Here is a 19,887-nt window from a genome sequence, read left to right as displayed (position 1 = left end):
CCTGATGATGGATGACTTTTATATCTGAGCCTCATCCGAGGTTTGCTTTGCTTGTTAGGGAACTTAGAGTGAAATACTGTGGGATATTATTCAAATTCCAAAAGAATATTTTCTACTTTTCTACTTCCAACTTCAGCTTCACATTAGCAAATTTCCCTGGCTGTGTAATAATTTCTTACTTACTGACCATGAAAACATCGTATGTGACACACGTTCAAAAAAAAAAAACAGGCACAGCTGGTAGTCACCACTCCGTGTGCCACTTACAATCAGAAAAAGCAAGTTTAGAATTCATATGCCTGATACGAATGACTGTTTCATATTGTAAACAGTGCACCATGTTAATGAGTTTGACAACCACTGCCGCCTTCTTCGTACTTTGTAATACGCATACATGTGGGTTCTTACGCTTCTTACCCCAACTTTACAAAAACGCAAATAGACACATAAGATGCAAAACACAAATTAATAAGAGATCCGCATTTTGAAAACAAGTTGTGGATTTTCTTGTTAAAAGGTCAAGCAGTGAACAACTGACTTGGATTTGCTGCTTAAACTGTCAGCAGATGATAAAACTCGAAGTGCAAAACTGACTTATATAAGTGATATTAATCTAATTATGTAAAACCCCAAACTAAATCAGGCATTTTTGTCTTGCTAAATACAGTTTAAAAATAAACAGCCTAAACATGAGATCTCTGCTGGGCCAAGCATACCCAAGAATTCACACCATCAGCTAGAAACTAACAGAGTTCTAGTTAAAATGCTGTGATTTACACTAGGGATTTTGAGTAAATTTAATTAGTTTCCTACATTTGAACAGAGTATATTAAGAGCAAATGAATTCTTTCAGCCTAAACAGTGAAACAATGAAGAACAAATGAATTAAGCCAGCTTCATAAATCAATACATGCTAAAATATGTGCTAATCCCAATCTGCACTCCGGTTAGATATTACCATATGAGTACATTCAGCAATTTTAATTTAAACTGCCTGCAGTTAAACGGAAAAGGGCAGCAAATCAAGACCACTGTCATCATTCACATTTGCTATTGCAGCATCACATCTGTAAAGAAAAAGTGGCAGAGCTGCCCCAAACAATGTTCACTGGGTCTTCTGAAATGCTACCATTAATCCTCTTACACGATTCACTTATTGTGTGACACTGAACATATGCAGTCCTCATGTTTGTGAGGAGAAATAGAGAGGAAAATCTTCTTTCCAGATTTACAGAGTCCAACAACTTTGTAAGTTTTCCATTTACCTTTAAAATAAAACAGAATCATGTGGAATTCCTAATAGTTGGCTCTCTAAAGGGCAGGAAGTTAATATGAATATGCCTGAGGCGTTCACTCAAAAGTTCACTCCATGTTTTGAAATTCAGATCTCTCACTAGAGTGGATTGCAAGTGCTGTAAAAACAGCTTATTCTCTTGCTATTTCATTACTTTCACAACTCTTCCCAAGTCAATCTTCTAATTATTGAAAAGCATTAAAAGACAAGGATTATTTCAACTTCTTCAGTTACATAAGGATTCAAGTGGGCTAAAAAGATTATGTTCTGCAAAAAGCATATTTCTGCACAAAAAAATATTTCTGTTGTTGATAATGGATATTTCACTTATTAGCTGCTATGCCCATTTAACAAACCATTTTTACTAAGAAATTAATAAAGATAGCCAGAAGATTTTTTTAATGAAACTTTATCTCATTGAGATTTTTTGAAACATTGGCTGAATATTCAACAGAAAGGGTGTTCTAAGGCTGAGTTTAGACCCTCAGGTCAATTCAACGGCATGACAGGGCCAGAAACTGAAATGAGAAACCTTAACTTTTCAGTCTGAAAGTGGAAATCTTGATAATTTCCTTAGATGGAAGTACAATTCAATTAAGAAGCCTGAAGGTTGCCTGCCAAACAGAACTATCCACCTCCAGTTAGCTCTACTATCTCAGAAAATTACTTGGATGGGCCCTTCTCGTTCAGGGATACACCCCTCTAAAAATGTCACTAAATCAGGTATTATTCTGGGAGCGCAATCACATTTTAACCCAAATCAAGAGTTAAAGAGATATTTTACAGAAGAGGGTAGAAGTATCATCCCCATCTTACAGACAAATGCATACAGGTGGATTAAACAACATTTTCATGGCAACTCAGCAAGTTTGTGATAGATCTGTATCTATAGCCATGTTTTGACATGTGCTGTAGACTGTCAACCCCACTTCTTCGCTACAGAATCATCTCCTTTGAAAGAAATTATGTTTCCAGAGAAGGAAAATCTGAGAAATCTCTCTTACCTGGCAAAAAATGATGCTGCCACCGAGGTGCCTGTGGATACTTCACTGGCAACATATGTGCTCTGGGAAGCAGGGAAGCTGTACAAGGAGGGTTTATCTGCATTGTAGCGGTTCAATGCTGCTTCAGTCAGGCCCTCTCGACTAGTCTCTGTCATAAGCTGAGATATCTGAAGACAGAAAAGAACAAAAGTGTCATCAGCTAAAGCTCACTAGCTGACCCCTCCTCATCCAGAAGTGCCTCTGGGTTGCAGATGGAGTAAGAGAGGCATTTCATTCACTACATCTTTGCTGCTCTGTGAACAAGTTTATTGCTTCTGTCATGCTAATCTACAGTACTTTGGCTCAGCTCTAACCTTGTCTGCATTAAAACTAATGGGATAAATTCATCCTGTCACTAGAAATGTCAATAGTGTCTATGGCTTTCCATCCATATGGAAAAGAAAAAGTAAACCATAATCCTTGCTCGGTTTTACCTCAGGGTACAAGAGAGACAGCTTAGATATGTACAAGATACTTATATTTTACTTCAGGGAAAAAAAATACATTTGTTTGCCTTTGTAAAATAATACAGCACTAGTATATTAAGCATTTTTGTTGACCTTTCTCCAGAAAAGCCAGCACGCAGCACAGGAAGGAGTCCTTTGGGATCCTAGACTATTTATCATCTCTCTGGAAAACTGGAATCATTACCGCTCACTTTCATTGGCTTTCTTAAAAGGTTTTAAACATCCTGTGATTTCATTCTTCTGATGGCCCATTTAACATTTTTTCCCCTGTTAGAAAGCCTCATCTCAGCCTTTCATTGTCTGGGAAAAGAAATGGAGTTCAATCAGATTTGACCCAGCCCTCCTCAAATTAACTGAAAGATCTTGATTGACTTCGGAGAAAGCTGGGTCAGCCCTATCGAAGCACCTCCTCAAAACTTTGATTTCAGTTCCTTGACTATTACTTCAGCATGAATTTACAATGGTGTGATGTCATCTATTGTACTTCATGCAATTCCTAACAACTTCCCTTTCCTCCTTCCTTCATTTCAACCTCAAATAGCTTTTGTTCACCAATGCGTTGTCACAAAATTGCAACAGATGCTAAAAAGAACCCTCCCAAATTATTGCTAGCAATCGTCCAAGGCATTGCTTCCTTCCCTCTGCAAAAAGTTTGCAAGAACCCGTCTCTCACCTGTTCGATTTCAGTTCTCATGCTTATCCTTATCACCACAGTAACAACAGAACATCCTTGTGAGGCACACAAGAAAAGTACTTGAGATCATCCTGCAGTTCTTTTTCCACTTAGGCTTGCTTTTTTCCAGCTGTTAAACATTTCAGTTATTAAAGGCAAAGTTGAAGAACTGTGATTTGTGTTTGGGAGGGGAAAAGACATGTGATATGGCAACATTTTTTAGATGAACTATCAAGCCACCTCTGTTTCTTTTACAGAGGATTGCTACCCATTCTACTATGGCTGAGAAGACAATCTAACAGTTTATCCTTATTTTACCTATTTTTTAGGCCAATCAACTGTAATACTTCAAGAACAGGAATGCTAAACTAGCCACTTTATGCTACGAGGAACCAGTAAAAATTGCTGAAAATGCCCCTATCATGTCAGTCACACACTGAGCCCTTCTAATTCATGATATTGAATATATGTTAAATATATATTGAATTCACTATATTGAATGAGCAGTGCTCTCAGAAGGCTATAGCTGAAATCTTGGACTTAAATCATCTCATACTACTGTTAAAACACAAGAATTTAGGCTGGCTGCCAGGATACCTCCCTACATTTCCAGCATGCAGGCAAACAGACATTTGTTCTTCAGTGTTCTGCTAACCCATGTATGTCCACTTGGGGCATCCAATACACTTGAATGCACTAAACAATAATTTCCTCAAATTTTACATAATTTTTGCTAACTCAGCTATTTATATTTGCAGTGAACTAGCACAAGATTCTTCCCTATCCCCTCAAATTATCCTGAAACCAATTTGATCATCTACCACATTGGGAACTGCTAAGCAGACAGATTTAAAAAGCTCTCCCTTCAGAGCAAAGTACACTTACGAACCTAAGCTCATCTTAGTCCATCCAATTCATATATCTGAAATCAGGGATGGACCATCATTAACCAATTGCCATTGCTGACAGCATCACCAGGAAGTGCTATTCACTTCCATGGCAACCTGACAGCAGTTACGAAGTTGATGAGTTGACTTATCTCAATTGCAATCATAACCTTCCCATCTTCTGCCAAAAAAAGATCTGCAGCTCCAAATATGAATTTCCACAGCTAGAGCAGCACGTTTCTATTGGTGTCAGATACGCTGAAGTTGCAAGATGGTAAGGCTTGAGAGCGGCATTTCAGCCGCTGCAAAACAGGAACGGATTTGTGCATCTCAGTGTTTGGGACACCCAGAAAACATCCATCATGACGTGGGCATAAAAGCAGTAACTAAATGGTTTCTGCGATTATAGGGACTTTCAGGGGATCCATGCCCATATCCACAAGTCCTATTAATGTGAACAGCACAGAGCAAACAGCAATAAAAAGCCTCAAACTGATTGTGGACACTTCCTGAAAGGTATTACTCTCAAGCTTCCTCAAAAGCTGATGAGATGCTTGGTTCGTGAGCTTCGAAATAACTAGTTCTTAAATACAAACACTCCAAAATAATCCAGTACTTACTCACCAGAGAGAGATGAGGTTCTTTTAGAAAGATACAAATATAGACCACTCCCCCTCACCTATGCACTCAGAGAGAAATAGATATCAGAGGGAAATAGATATTAGTCAGCAAATGGAATGTTAATGCTTTTTAATAAATGGGGATGAAGATCTTATAAAGCTTGTATTTAGGTCACGTTTTCTTATAGTAAAATGCAAAGGAACTGAGTAAGAAGCTGGAAATAATCAAGCATATTTACAAATTCTGTATTTGAGGAGTACCACACTAACCATAGGACAGAGAGAGAAGAGAGATAAATAAAACTCATTTTAGAAATTGCATATACTATGGACAATTGCAGAATGGGATTGTTTCTATATAAATGTAGGCTTTTCAGTAGTACTGCTATGGTATCATGTGTCCTACACAACAGTCCAAGTACTACAGGGACGGTCAGCTGCTCGAACTGCGAGCTGCAAAACATCTGTGTGGTACTGACCACCAGAGCTTGCTGGAGAGGCAGCAGCTCTCCTTCCTGTTGGTTCACACAGCTTGCTTTGTTGCAGAAAACAGGAAGCTACTGTTGACATTGATATTGATGTATTATCTGTGAAAAGCAGCATTCCAGTGTAAACAGCCCTGTCAGAGAGCCCTCCCACAGCTGCCCTGGATGGACACTCATAATGGGGCATGTTGGGCTTGTTGAGCACCTTCTCGGTCCTAAGGGTCCAGCACTACCACCTGGTTTCCTTATCCAAGCTGGCACACTTCCTGGGCAAAAATCCATTTCCCAGCGTGAGCTCTCTCAGAACTAAACTCCCAAATGCACATACTGTCTGTCCTTGCAATCCATTGATTTACTGTTTGCCCTCAGCAGGGGCACTTCTTAGCTGACAGTGTATTACAAGGATACCAAAATGGAAACATACTTTATTTTACCTAACACAAGACACAGACAAATTAAGACAAAATAAGAACTGGCTTAAGCCACGGTCCAGGAATGGTTTCCAGTTTTTGCACTTGATTACTTTGTCTGCCAGAGTGGGATTTTCAACAGTGAAATGTCTCCAGAAGCAATGAAAGCTGAAATATTTCCCTGAATTTCAAACATTCTGCCGCTCCTTATATGGGAAGCCTGCAACACCACTTGACGTTATACAGATCAAAGCCCACAGAAGTACCTTGTGATACTGATGTTCTGCTTGAGGTTTGAGTGTTGCAGTTATCACAAGGTACTTCTGTGGGCTCACTCTCACTCTGTTGCTATCTTTTCCTTACATCAAAGCAAGAACAGGACAACAAACTAGAACTTGATATTTAATTATGGAATTGTTCCTTTGGTCATGCAGCCAGTGGAGATGAAGGGCAAAGACAGTGTTATGCCAAATTCCGGGCCAGGCTTGGAGCCTTTTTTGTGTCCAGTACTTATCAGAGTATTGTTTATACTGCACAAATTTGTACATCTGGGTCAATCCACAGGCTGAGTACCTCACTAGACACCTAGACATGTGCCCACAATATTTGACTAATAAATCCTCATTTACTCCCAGAGTTCAAAACATACACATAAAGTAGTGGGCAGAAAGAAGTCCAGATAATTCATATATCCAGAGACTATTGACTTCGAGTCAGTTCTATTGCATTTGTTTCTTTTGCCTCATAGATTGGAGAGTATAGAAATCATTTAAACTATTATACCGAACTGAAGAGTGGGCTTTGGAGGTAATCTTACCATCTCATTTACTCTGTCCTCAGGTCACAGTACCAAATTATCCCTTTCTCCTCTGACATTGCTCACTGAAGTTCACACATACACAACTTGAGTAAATGCACCCAGCATATATCAAGCATTTAAGGAAAAACACTCATAGAACAGACATTTCCAAAGCTCTCAGAGAACTACTTTTTTTTCTCCATCCCAGTTCAAAAGACAGTTGAAAAATCACACTTTGAACATTAACAAACTCGGGCTCTTCCCCTCCCCCCCAATAATATATGCCTGACAAGTACAGTTCACGTAATTCTGCCTCTTCAATGTCACTGTCTCGCTCACTAGATACTGTTTCTGGATTTAATGGGGAAGAGAAGATTTTTTTTTCTTGTCTTCTGTGAGTACCCACATACCATATACATGAGGTTTAAGGTAAGTTAATAGGATATATTTTGAGAAATTCCTTTATTGAATTGTTGGCAGCACATCACTGCCTGGATAGGCAACAAAAAGACAAAGCATGGAACAACGCAACCTTTCATGCCTCAATAAAAACCTTTTAAGTGCACACGGAACAAGACAGATGTCCTTCCCAAGGCCCCATTTTTTTCTCCTGTCTCATAAAAGCAAGGCATCCATTAACCTCCTCTTTCACTGCTTTCTGACAGTATACAGCAAGAGCTGGAGATAAGTCATGATTAAAATTCTCTACTTCATAGGAAAAAGATGGCTCTGCAGTTAAACCCCAGGTGTCAGCCAGGCTAGATTCTCTTCCTTTTCCAATTAGAGTCATTCGGTGCATGAGACTTGCCGTCATGCAGTATGAGGTTAATTATATTTACGTAAGGGCATTTTACAGCCAAGATTGTTAATGTTTCTAATGCTCTTAACTGAGGACTCCCAACTGAAATTACTGTACAAATGGAAGTTAGCATTTATGAAAGATTTGAAACACTCTTTGCTCTGGAGGTAGTGAAGCATTCAGGAACATCCCCAAAAACTAGTTAACGTCAGTGACTGATGAATGAACTGGATGCAGATATGTATGAAATGTATCCATGCCTGAAGCCAAATTCAAGATACAAATCTGTGTCCAAATTCACTATAAAGCAATCCTTAGTGTCCAGAGATCTTAAATCTCAGGAGAGAAGCTCATTAGGAACAAGAAACTGAAGGTAGAAAGCTCTCTTTCATAAACACACACACACTCATGAATGATTTCTTTGGCAGTCCACTCTCGATTCAGAGCAGCATTGAATTTTCCGCCCTATAAATACTGATGAAATTACTTCCTGACTTATTTTAGACAGCAAACGTCTACCTTAACCAAGAAAAAGCTTCTTCTGAAAGACACCTCCCCCTTTAAAGGATGAGTTGAGGGAAGCTGTAAAGGATACCTCTCTCAAAGCTTTAGCACACCAAAACCATCATAAATTCTTATAAACCTGCTTCGAACACAAACTTAGCAGCTTAATTTCAAGTTTTCCATTACGCACAATCAGGTGTTCCGGCTCTTCTAAAATACTAATCTTTTACTTTCTGTCCAACTCCTTTTGGCTCCTCAGTTTACTCTCAGTCATAACAAGATAAAGTTATTCTTCCTGTTTCGCTCAAGGACCCTAGTTTCTGGTCTATGGGAGTGATGAAACAAGCATCTCACAATATATCATTCACATGTGTCTTTCTTCTGACACATGTATAGAACACCAAATCCTTCCTGAAAACTAAGCGACCCTATTTTTCCTGGGCTTGACCTGCTCTTACCAATTCTTACAGGTTGAGGCAAGAACTCTAATTTACAAATTAATTTTGAAAACTCAAAGAATTCTTCCACTTTCTTTAGTGTATAAGAGTTCACTGTCTGATGTGATAGTGTGGTAGATTGCAGAACAAGATAAAAATCTTAAGTCTTCACAACCTTGCCAGCCACTACAAATTTCAGACGAATTACAGTAACTTGCCAATAGGAAGCCGCATCAGAAAACAAACGAAGCAAGAGCTGACACTTCTTGAGTCTCTTCAGCAGAAGAGAGTTTAATGAAGGGAATATCAAAGTCCTACTTCACTTAGAGAAGGCATCTCTCAACAAGAGAATGTATCAATAAGTCCTCTTCCTGTAACTTGGCTATTTTATCTAAGCCCCTTTGGAAGTACTGACTTTATCCCTTTTGCCTAAATGCAAGTTATGCGTTAAGTTCTCTGCAGTAACAAAAAAGCGCAGCAAAAATTTACCTATGGTAGCATTCAAAGGACAAGGTGACAGCTCAGATCCACTGTGCTGAGTGCCAAAGATAAAAAGAGAAATGTGGATAATTTGACATCTACTATATTTCATTTTCATAATTTTGGAGTGTTGTTGGGAGAGGTTAGCATATGAAAATAGGAAAGGGAAATACTTAAGAGTCAGTTTCAAATGTCATTGTTAAATACAGCTTCAAATGCTTTGAAATAAATCTGGTAGAGAGTTTACTGAACTGCCAGTAAACTGAAGTAGGGTTTTGGGTGCAGAGGGGTAGAGGGAAAGATGAATCTCATGCTGCCCACACAACTATCAAATGAATTTTAACGCATCCTTCATAGGGCAAAAAGGAACAATTACACCATTCAATCAGAGCAACTTGAAAGTGGTGAGGATTTGCTAAGTCAGTCATCTTTAATATACCACAAAGCACCAAGGACATACTCTGCATCTGTCACAAATCAGTCACTGCAGCAGAGGTGACATTTAAGGAATTATTCAGGACAAAATCCACCTTTAGAAGAAATAATTTTGGAAGGGTAGCAAGTTCTTGTAGCTAAGGGCACTTAGCATCTTGCCATTTGATTATGACCTTTTCTCTCATAGCAGAATACTAAGCTGCTATAGGTCGAGATCACTGCAACTGCTGATACAGACACTGTGTGAGCAAGAGCAACACAGCAATTCCTGATAGTCCTTTCCTGTCAAAAGAATATGTTCTGCAAGGAACAGGCTGCAAAAGGACATGCATAATGTCTGCTGCATTCAGTCTCTTTCTTGGAGGTAGACATACCGAATACTGCTTAGCAAAGGCAACTCACTATTCTTTGCGAATACTGAAACTCTAGGGAGGGTCCCTGAGCATGCTTTGCTCCTGCTTTATTCAAATCTGCAAATTTGAAACAAAATCTGAAATATTGATCTAGCAGAAGGGGCTACCGTAATACAGATTTTGTATTGAAACAAAAAACAGTCCACCTTTAGAGTAAGTGAGGTTTTTCAAAGGGATAATCACTGGGATGGCAAGAATGCTGATTATGCTTTGCATTTAACAAGGAAGAGTCAGACTGTATAAACTACTTTTACTTAAACATTATTTAGTCACCATCACAGCACCTAGAGCTTAATTACCACCTCCAGCTTCCTACTGTCCAAAAGAAAGATGACCTTTGACTGTTGCAGACACATCCCATGTCCCTCTATAAACAAGATAGCTGTCTAACACTGATCCAGTGCAATCCTCAGCACAGATGAAATCCCAATTTGCACAGACATGGGCACATCAAAACTGCTATGATACAGTTAGTTCCATTTCACAATCAAGAGCCCATACCATTAAATGAAATATTTTACAGCAAATCGCTTAATCTTAAGAACAGCTACTGAGAAGCTGATCCAACAGCTGATCAGAGATCCAAATAGTGATGGATTTCTCTACTGTAAGATATTTTCCTCTGATTCTTCCTCCTGAGTTCTGCCTTATGAAACAGTATTTTTGAAATTTATGTTGTATTTTCCATTGTGAATAATGACACTATTTTCTCAGCCATCCAGTATCCTCCCTCTTACTTTCACCTATTCACTCAGTGCACGTTCTTGCCTTAGCTTTTGAACTGAAAAGCAAAGCAAAACAAGCAAAAAAACCCAAAAACATACAAAGCAACAGTATTGCCTGAAAATCTCTGAGTTACTTATCGAGTACACTCTCCTCAAAAACAATACCAAATAAGAATTGCATTGGCAACAATGAAAGCTTTATTATAAAACAGGAAATCTGCTCTATTAAGCCTGTGACAATGGTTCATTTGCGTGATCAGCAAATTCCCATACAGACCATAACTTGGTAAACATAAATTGATGCACGTTCCCAAGCAACCTCCACCACCGAGACGCGAAGGATATAGGCTCATTTTGATCTGGCTTAGCAATGAATTCACTTTTCTCAGTTTGCCAACGCCCTCCTGAACTAAGTAATCCATGGAAGGAATAGTTAGTACTCTATCTACATCGAAAGGAATCAGTATATTGAGTCTGAAATGGTATTGACCAAGCCTGCTTCTTGCTCGCTCGTTTTGTGCTGATATATTTATTAAGCAGAAAGGCAAACAAAGAGGGGGAAAAATACTAGAGGAGCAGAAATTACGTGATCCGAAGCATTCAGGACAGCAAATACCTACCTAGAGTGAACTTATCATTGTATAGAAGTTGTAGATTGTAGTCTGCAGCGCTCCTTCAGCCTGAGTGACATAGCCCGCAAATTTTATTTATTGGAGACTACTTCATTATCAAACTATTTTCTGAAAGGTAAAGGCCCTACCTCATTACAGAAACACAATAGCTATCATAACTCAATACCCTCAATGTTTTCTCATGTCCATTCAGGGTCATGCCAGCCTCTCCTGTTCCTCCCCAAGGATGCCACAGGCAGCACAGCTGCCCTGAGGTGCAGGTCTGCTCACCCTCCATACCCCAGAGCTCTCCCAGTAAAGCAGACTCCCCATGGGCAGGCCCCTGCAATGCTGTGAGCTATTCCTTGTGAGTAAACCAGTAAAGCACCATCAGCTAGACCCAAATATGCCTCTCATTCATGAAGCTCCACCAGCCAAGTCTCTGCGGGCAGAACAGCAATGTAAGGTTTCCCAGCTGACATATTCCCATGCAAATGAAAAATAGGAACAGCAGCTAGCAAAGAGGTTCTAGTCTCAATTTTGTGCCTCTAGGCATTTCAGCAATGCAAAAAGATACTGTGCAGCAACACAATAAAACTGCTTCCTTTCTCGTCAAGAAGACAACAACATGGCAATCTGTGGGAAAGCTGAGGCTGCCTCTAGCTTTCAGAAGTTTTTTTAAATCTACTTTAATAAAGTTGTTAATTCTCTTAATTACCTGTATATCCTGCTGCTACATTATAAAGCTGTGCAGCTGGAAATGAATTGGATCTTTTTCTACTCTGACTTTTATTTGCTATCAGATTAGTAACATTTTACAAGAGAAAAGGCCTTTCTTTTGTGTGGCTCGCTTAAAGTTGATTTCATACATCCAGATTCAGCGACCACACTGTAATCCCCTGTTGAATCAGCTACCTTTTAAGACCTCACTGGCCAGGCTAATTGTACTCAAATAACTAATGCAGCAATGAAAAGTGTGTTCAGACTATGATTCTATGAGCACGTCTGACTTCTGCCTGTCTGTACACATGGGGCAGCAGCTAAATGAAGTGGCTGTACTGTTGAAGCTGAGGCACAAGTCTCTCTAGTTCACTGTCTGCAGGAGTAATACATTTGTTATGAAAACAAACTTTCATTTCTCTGATCAGTTACCAACCTGCCAGCAACGTCAAGACATCATAAGAAGTTCAAATCTTACTGTAGCTGTTTCCCTATCACAAACAACAATCTGTAAGCCGTTGACCTTTCACTTGTCAGTTGACAAGAACAGCTTTAGAAGCTACCAGAGTGTGTCAGCATGTGGGCTTAACTTGAATGGCATTATTGACCCAGAAAGCAACCTCTTTCTATAGCTAGAAAGAGAGTAAGCAATAAAAAACACCATTAGTTTTTCCACACATGGGTGTATGAACCGGATCATTAGTCTTTATTTAAAAGACATATGATCAAGTTCTACCATGAAAACATGAGGAGAAGGAGAGAGGGGGACAGAGAGGGAAAGCTACTTCATTTCCAGTATGAAAAAAATCTGACAGGCTTAGAGATTCCTGCAATGATTATTGCTTAAGAATGTGGCATAACGCAAATTCAGCCCACACACATAATCACTTCAAGAGCTGACCTTTTTGGGGGTAAGATCAGTACACGTCTGACGCGTCTCTTACCCAGCTGCTCATGGAAAGGTACATGGGTTTGACCCCCAGGGATCTAGCAAATACCTTGAATCTATTTAGAAACTGGTACCATTCCAGTAGCTTACCCATCAGAAAGAAATTACGAATATCGGCTTTTCTATAAACTGCTGCCAAAGGTTTAATTATATTAGTGCTGGCAGATACCACAATAATACAAATTGTTTTCTCTATGTGTTAGGTCGTAAGACTATCAGTAATGTACCTTATAAAGGGAAGAACCAGAGGACTTGAATCTTGCATGAGGCATGAACTTCTGAACAAACAGAAAAGAGGTGCTTGCAGGGCAGAGTCAACTCATGTAGAAGCCAGGCACATTTGGGACCAAGCAATATAGAAACCTGGGAAATTTAAGCTGAGAGAGACTGAGAAATCTTTCTTAACTCATCAAATATTCTAAGTTTGAAGATTTATTCTGTAGTATCCTTTTCCATACACGTTCCTAAATCATCTTCACATACAAGTACATTTTTAAGAACTGATTAAATAAAAATTAACCTCTGACACCAATGATTGTTAATACTGCTTACGCAGCTTTCTCTTTTGCTGCCTCAATAAAATATTAACAACTCATCATCTGAAAGGACTCTGAGGAGTCCTTTAATGGAATAAAACTTAAGGCGGACATTTGAATGCTGTGTTAAATTTGCATCTCTCAAGACAAGTCTAAGGCTCCAAGTACTCAGCTCTTCAGAAAATCTACTGAAACCTGCAGGCAGCAAAGAAATCTTTAAAAAAGAAATACTGTGTTCAGATCTTAGTGTCTAGTCATTAAGTTGATGTGTCCCTTCCCTCCATTTCAGTTTAGCTTAACCAATGCTACAACACATCTTCCACTGTATTCCCTGCATTCCAGTAAGATCTCTCATCTTAAAAAGAGCAATTTGTCTCATTCCTGAAGAAGAAAGCATCTTTTCTGCTTCCTCTGTTTGGGCTCAATTCCACAGCAAGCGTTTAGAACTGCAAAGTACCCAGTCTTCTGCAGGAAATTTAGTTCTTAAAATGTTGATATCAGCTTAAATGCTCACAATGAAATTAATATCATTGAAGTTGCACATATTCAGGTGAACATTCAACTCATCATTTGTAATGCTGTCTAGGAGCCAGTTTGCTTTCTGAATGCTGACTAACTGACATTGTTATGAAGGCTCAGGCACAGAAATAAGTTGCTGTGCTGAGTCGTAACGGCTGTCCACATGCACATACTTGGCCTGTGGCAAATGCAAGGTAATAATGATTTCTCTTACAATCACTTTTCTAGACCTAAGTCAAAGAAACCAAGTCAAATTATCTTGAATTTGCTGTGAACTATGAACATGCATTCACAGTTACCATGTATTAGTAGCTTGCTAAAAAGTAAAATCAAGCTCATCGTGTGTCTGAGTCCTAAGACTTCGATTAGGCTAGGATAGCCAAAATAGGAGCCATTATACAAGGCTGAATGCAGATCTGCTCAGAAGTTACACTGTTCAGAAGGGTTCAGTGGGGCTAAATGTAAGCACAAGAGATTAGCTATTACTTGGTCCAAAAATGCACTGAAGATGTGCAGAAGTGAAAACAAGAGAAGTACCAGCAGAGCGGTGTTGCAAGAAAGGCACTTTTAGGGGGTTGAATTCCGGCTGCGAGCCTTGCACTTACCTAGGAAACGCTCTTATTTCATTCCCACAAGCAGAGATGTTGATACATTCTTCAGAAGTCAACAGCATATTCTTTCAATGCTAATACCTTGCAAGACCTCGACACCAGACAACCTCTCAAGTCAAAAAGCATAACAATATTGTGTTTCTCTTTTCACCACAGGGAAACAGCATTTAGCCTCAACTTCCATGCCGAAAACTTCCACCTTTGCACCATCTCACAATGTAACAGTCATGCTGAATTGCACTGCCCTCTGGCTTTGTGTAGCTGCCTTCCCCTTTTCTGTCCCTCCGATTAATAGTCCCTTGCAGGTGTTCCTTCTTTCATGGTACCAACATGGAGATGTGGCAATAGCTAATTTCACAGTTATCGGTGCTAATGGGAGCTGCCATGAAACTGTCTAATTTCCAGAGGAGGCAGTATGCAGCTGCTAAAGGAAAAAAAAAAAAAACAAAAAACAACACACCACACCAAAACAGACAGTTCTGCAGAAGCTATGCATCAGTGGGAGTGACCTCTCTATAAATTTAACAAGGTTGGTCTTTCTAACCTCTGTCACAATACACAAACACCAGTCTTACTTTCATGTTAATAATAAAAATGTCCTGCTGAGGTTTTAAAATTATTTTATGACAGCAACCACCATAATTTTTAACAGGAATACATGAAAAGAATTCAAAAGGTGCCAGAAGAGCCTTCAAATGAGACGACTAGCTGGACAGAAACAGTTCCTTCCTGGCCCTGAAGGTGAATGCCTTAAGGCGTAGGTTTGATTGCCTTATTACCTTAGTTTGCATAGCTACAGCTGTTATTAGCAGTCATAAAAATCACTCAACTATAAGCGTTTGACTTGGAGGCTACTTCCTGCAGTGAATTCTATAGGTTGAAGAGGTGCCAAGTTATGTTGTCTTCTGTTTGCTCTAAATTTACTGCCCTCTCAGCTAATGAAAGCAAAAAGAGAAGCAGATCCTTAACTGAACACCAAATTAAGCTCTGTTGGTGCATACTGTAAACGGTTAGGAACTGGGCCTCTCTGTGTTCTGGTCACCTTTCAATGGCACAGCAAAGAGGTCAGCTTGTGAGCATCAGGCTACGCACTTGCTACGGTACTCTTCTGAATGGGATGGATATTTCTTGCACAGCACTAAACATATTCTCAGCTTTTTACATATACTCCTAGTCTACTTCTGTTTTCCAAGCTAAATGTGGCTTTGCATCATCTCATTTGCTGCAACTTCTGTCACATTTTCAGTCCAAATTGTTTGTTTCAGTCCGCCATTTTCAATCTGCAAGTCTTGAAGGGATCCAAACCGAGCATGGGTTTCCAGGAGCTAGATGAACATCACATTAGCTGAAGCTGATCTAGCATTTAATTCAAGTGCACACAATGATCTTTCCCCACTATATGTAATCTGGATTTTGGTCTGCAGGAACCATCATAACCCATCTTCACTACGAGTGCTTTACCATATGAAGATCATACTCCCACTTTTCACCTCAGGACCCTTGTACACTGAGAACTTTAAGCATGCTGACTGTCCATTCTCAGCTGGAATTTAGTGCACATTCACTTGCAGACTGAGTAATTAATACCCATCCGCATGTCTCCTGACCAGCTAAATAAGGTCAGATGAAAAACACTATTTTCTCCTCACCACTGATTTTAGATGACTCTTCTTTTTAGACAACACTGAGACACATAACTGCTTTATTTTTCTCAGGTGGCATTAAAAAAAAAAAATCAGTGATCAGTTTGGAAGATATGAACTACAGCCATGCATCTTTTCAAAATGGCACAGTTCTGAAAAGTGAATAATAGATCAGAAGAGGCACTGGCTCTAGTCTAGCTGTGCTCTTCAGCCCTTTCTGAAAAGGCAGGAGAGGGAACAATTGAACATCCATAACCTGCAGCATTAGCAAATGGCAACCATTCCTCAAAAGAGGATATTCTTTCAATTTCCATCACTATAACCTATGATGAGAATTTTGGGTGAACAAATAAATAGCCACTTGATTCATCAAGGATTATTTTCCAGTAAAACAGAACTTAGATCAAACCAAGGGTAGATACCATACAGCTTTAATGATCTTGTATCAGCCATTTCCTGTCTAGAAGAAGGGCTGTAAAAGACAAATAAATGACAGTCATATGCAAAGTCTTATGCATCTTACTACCTAATGTGTTTAACTTCAGAATGCAGTGCGCACAGTAAATACTGCCAATTATTTACACTTTACTCACAGATACACTTTGTGTATATTTTCAAAGCAAAATTTGTTCACAGTACATATACAGCACGTTCTTCCAGTTTTTGTTATAAATTATTGCGTGTCTCTGTAATACATTAATCTCAGGTAGACCTGTACTTTGTGAATCATCTAAGGCCCTTGTAATTTTCTCAAGTTCTGCCTCCTTGTAGCCTTACTATTTCCTAATTTTTACCACTAATATTTGCTAATTTTTCTTCTTGTTCCTTTACATACCCTGATCACTTTTCCTGTTGGCAGACTAAGTGACAGGAGAGAACAACAAAACAAACTACTTGGAAAACTTAAAAGATCTTAACAGTCAAAAGCCAGAAGGTTAAGAGAGAATATCAGCTTAAGAAAATTGTCTGAAAGTATACAGTCAAGCCTTATAGCTACATTTATTACTTCCTCATAAAAGTCAGTGTAAATAACCTTCAAATGACACTTCTCTACTTATTTTTTTCTTCTCCCCCACCCCCCCGGTTTTTTTTTGGTTTTTTTTGGGTTTTTTTGTTTTTTTTTGTTTTTTTTTTTACACACAGCAACAACGGATATATACTTTCTTCTACATAGGACACAAACAAAGACAAAAAGTCATTGCCCCAAGGAGTCTGCACAATAAACTAAATAAACTGACAAAACACACTTCACTAGGGTCTAAAAATAAATAGTGATTAAATTTAGTGCAGGAACTGTTGGTTGATATTTTTGATAAACAAACAGCAAGATTACATTAACTGGCCCCTTGGGAATAAAACAGATTTACAATAGATTTAATTAAATGCATTTAATGAAGTCCAAATATAAGAACAACAAACAGGCTCATCATCTGAAATGGTGCCTAAACTCTAGTAAACCATTCTGAACTGTAATAAATACCTCATGGTTATCTTCAGTTTTCATTTTGGCTTTCAGCACTCCACAGAGAATTTTTATTTGCACATGAAATTTTTTGGATTTTTCCCCTTCAACTTGTTTACTGGGTTGGTAATGTAAATGTTTCAGAAGTTACTTTTAAATCAATTTTTGAAAGGAAGTCTTTATTCTATTTTAATTCATTTTTAATACAGCATCATGGACTGATTTTCTGCTCCACAGTGACATGCCAAAAGAAGGATCACGACAGGTCAGTTGAAGCGCAGTATTGTAATCTGTATAACTGAAGAAAAAGGTCTCACGTATCTCTTCACAAGGTATACTGTAGGCATTTACTAAGTCATCTTGTGCATTTACATTAAGACAAAGGGAATACAAGACGGGCATGAACTAGCTCCAAAATGTAGAGCACTATTCCATACGTAGGATAATAACGAACCAAGCCTGAAAGACTTCTAGAACTGCTGCTTAGTGTGTATTCTTAAGAGGGGCTGAAACACTCCCCCTCTACAACATTAGCTTTCAGAACGCAGCGTACTCTGATTCTTTGATTTTATTACTATCAGCAGAATGGCACACAGTTACAAAAAGCAGAAGGCATGATGATGCTCTGTCACCAGTGGAGTGAACTTGATTTCAGATCAGAATCTATCCTGAAGTTTATTAATTTCCTTTGGAAAAGCAACATAGGAATCTTTCCTAAAGGAAATGCAGTGGAAGAAAAAGATGTATTTGTGTGTGTATATACATAAATACATGCACACACAAATAAAGAACCAGACCAAGCATGCCCAAAAAAATCGTAAGTGGACTGAATATATTTATGCATTAAACCATTACATTCTCCATACTACTTATGCATTAAACCAAAAATTCAGGGATAATTCTCCAAATACTTCCCACCACTAAGTTGCTCTGCTCACAATGACGACAGAAGCCACATGAAACGGGTGCATTTTATCCTGTGACCAACCCGGAGGACTAGCACTGTGAAGTACCCATTCCTGCATAGGTCCCCTACAGACAGTGGGTTTCATGCACACAGGGTTCAGTCCTATCCAACAGAAATAGATGATTATGAAAGTTCAAGAAAAAAGTTTACAGTTTCAAAGCTCGATTTTGCAGCAGAATAGTATTACAGAAGGTTCCCTAGGAGGAAACAGAGCACTGTACAAGGATGACAGGATTTTAGTATTTGCTGGAACTATTTTTATTAGGAATTAAGGCAAACAACAAGGGAGATATATCCTAGACTCAGAAGGTTTTTGAAAGAATAAGTTTCAGTGATGCTAAAACCTAAAAAACTTCAGAGGTCAATTTAAAACTTCTATAGTCTTGTTCTTTCCCAAGGGCATGCTTTCAAGTGAATCCCTCTAAAGCAAAGCCCTTGTTTTTAAGTTTTTTCTTTTCAGAAAGCACAGTAGCAGCTTGTTGTAAATGGTAAAGTGTATGAACTCTGAACAAAAATTCCAGCTTAAACCATATTTGAAGATAAAAAACAATCAACCAGCAAGATATTTTCAGTCAGTCTCTTCTGTTTCCAAAGTTTTTCCAAATTATTGTGAACCCTTATAATTTCTTTGTTTCATAATCCACTCTGATATTGATTTTTCCAGGCAGGCACAGGGTGGGAGGGGGAGGAGAAAAAAGAAAAATCTAACTTCCACATATGAAATTACAAGATGGACCTTTTTGTCCTGACTGTAACAGAAGAAAAGGTTATTTTCTCAACTCTTTGCAAACTGTAGAGCACCCAGCTCAGGCATATCCTTCCACTTTCCTGTACATCTGCTTCTTAACACATAAAGCATGGGACAATAAAGTTTGTTTCCTTCAAGTGTATGGCCAAGGTTTAGTTTTGATGCTCAAAGTATTTTGGATCCTTTTACAGGAATGGACTTGAAAGTCTGCAAAATATTACACAGTTACTGCTCCAGCTCTCTTTCAACTGAGTGCACATTACATTTCCTGGTAGAATTTCATTTTTCCCCAGTCCGTGTCCATGCAACATTTAAAAAGTCTTGAGAACAAATTCTCTAATCACCTAAGCACAAACCATTCTCTTGCTCTAGTAGAGTTGTGGCTACTGACAGATCCTTTGGCTTTCTGTGGTACCATCTATGGATTCTCCAAGAAATTACAAAGAGACATTTCTAGTCAATGTATTCAAATTGGGCACAAGAATACTAGCAGCAATAGCATTAACAGAGATCTTTTTTTCTCATGAATGATATAAAATTGTCCAGCAGATAAAATGGGATACTGAGGAGCAATCAGTTGTTTTCCAGTATTTCTGTTAAGTATTTGTACGTCATAGGTGCCCTCCCACTCTCTCACACTCAAAAGGAAA

At 38.8% G+C, this 19,887-nt stretch overlaps 1 protein-coding gene across 1 annotated transcript in view; it reads right to left on the bottom strand.

Moving 5' to 3' along the window:
- Window positions 1-267: 267 nt before the first annotated feature.
- The window catches only part of LOC104080642 (kinesin-like protein KIF26B), a gene marked incomplete at both ends in the record, with an annotated part of 30,952 nt that continues 11,332 nt past the window's right edge, over window positions 268-19,887 (bottom strand). The window contains 2 exons of the mRNA XM_009583113.1: window positions 268-422; window positions 2,299-2,465. Of these exons, the coding sequence (XP_009581408.1) occupies window positions 268-422; window positions 2,299-2,465 (322 nt within the window). The remainder of the gene's footprint in view (window positions 423-2,298; window positions 2,466-19,887) is intronic.

This window comes from Fulmarus glacialis, unplaced genomic scaffold (genome assembly GCF_000690835.1).
Source record: "Fulmarus glacialis isolate BGI_N327 unplaced genomic scaffold, ASM69083v1 scaffold1398, whole genome shotgun sequence".
NCBI classification, from domain to species: domain Eukaryota; kingdom Metazoa; phylum Chordata; class Aves; order Procellariiformes; family Procellariidae; genus Fulmarus; species Fulmarus glacialis.
This window is presented reverse-complemented; position numbering and strand designations above follow the sequence as displayed.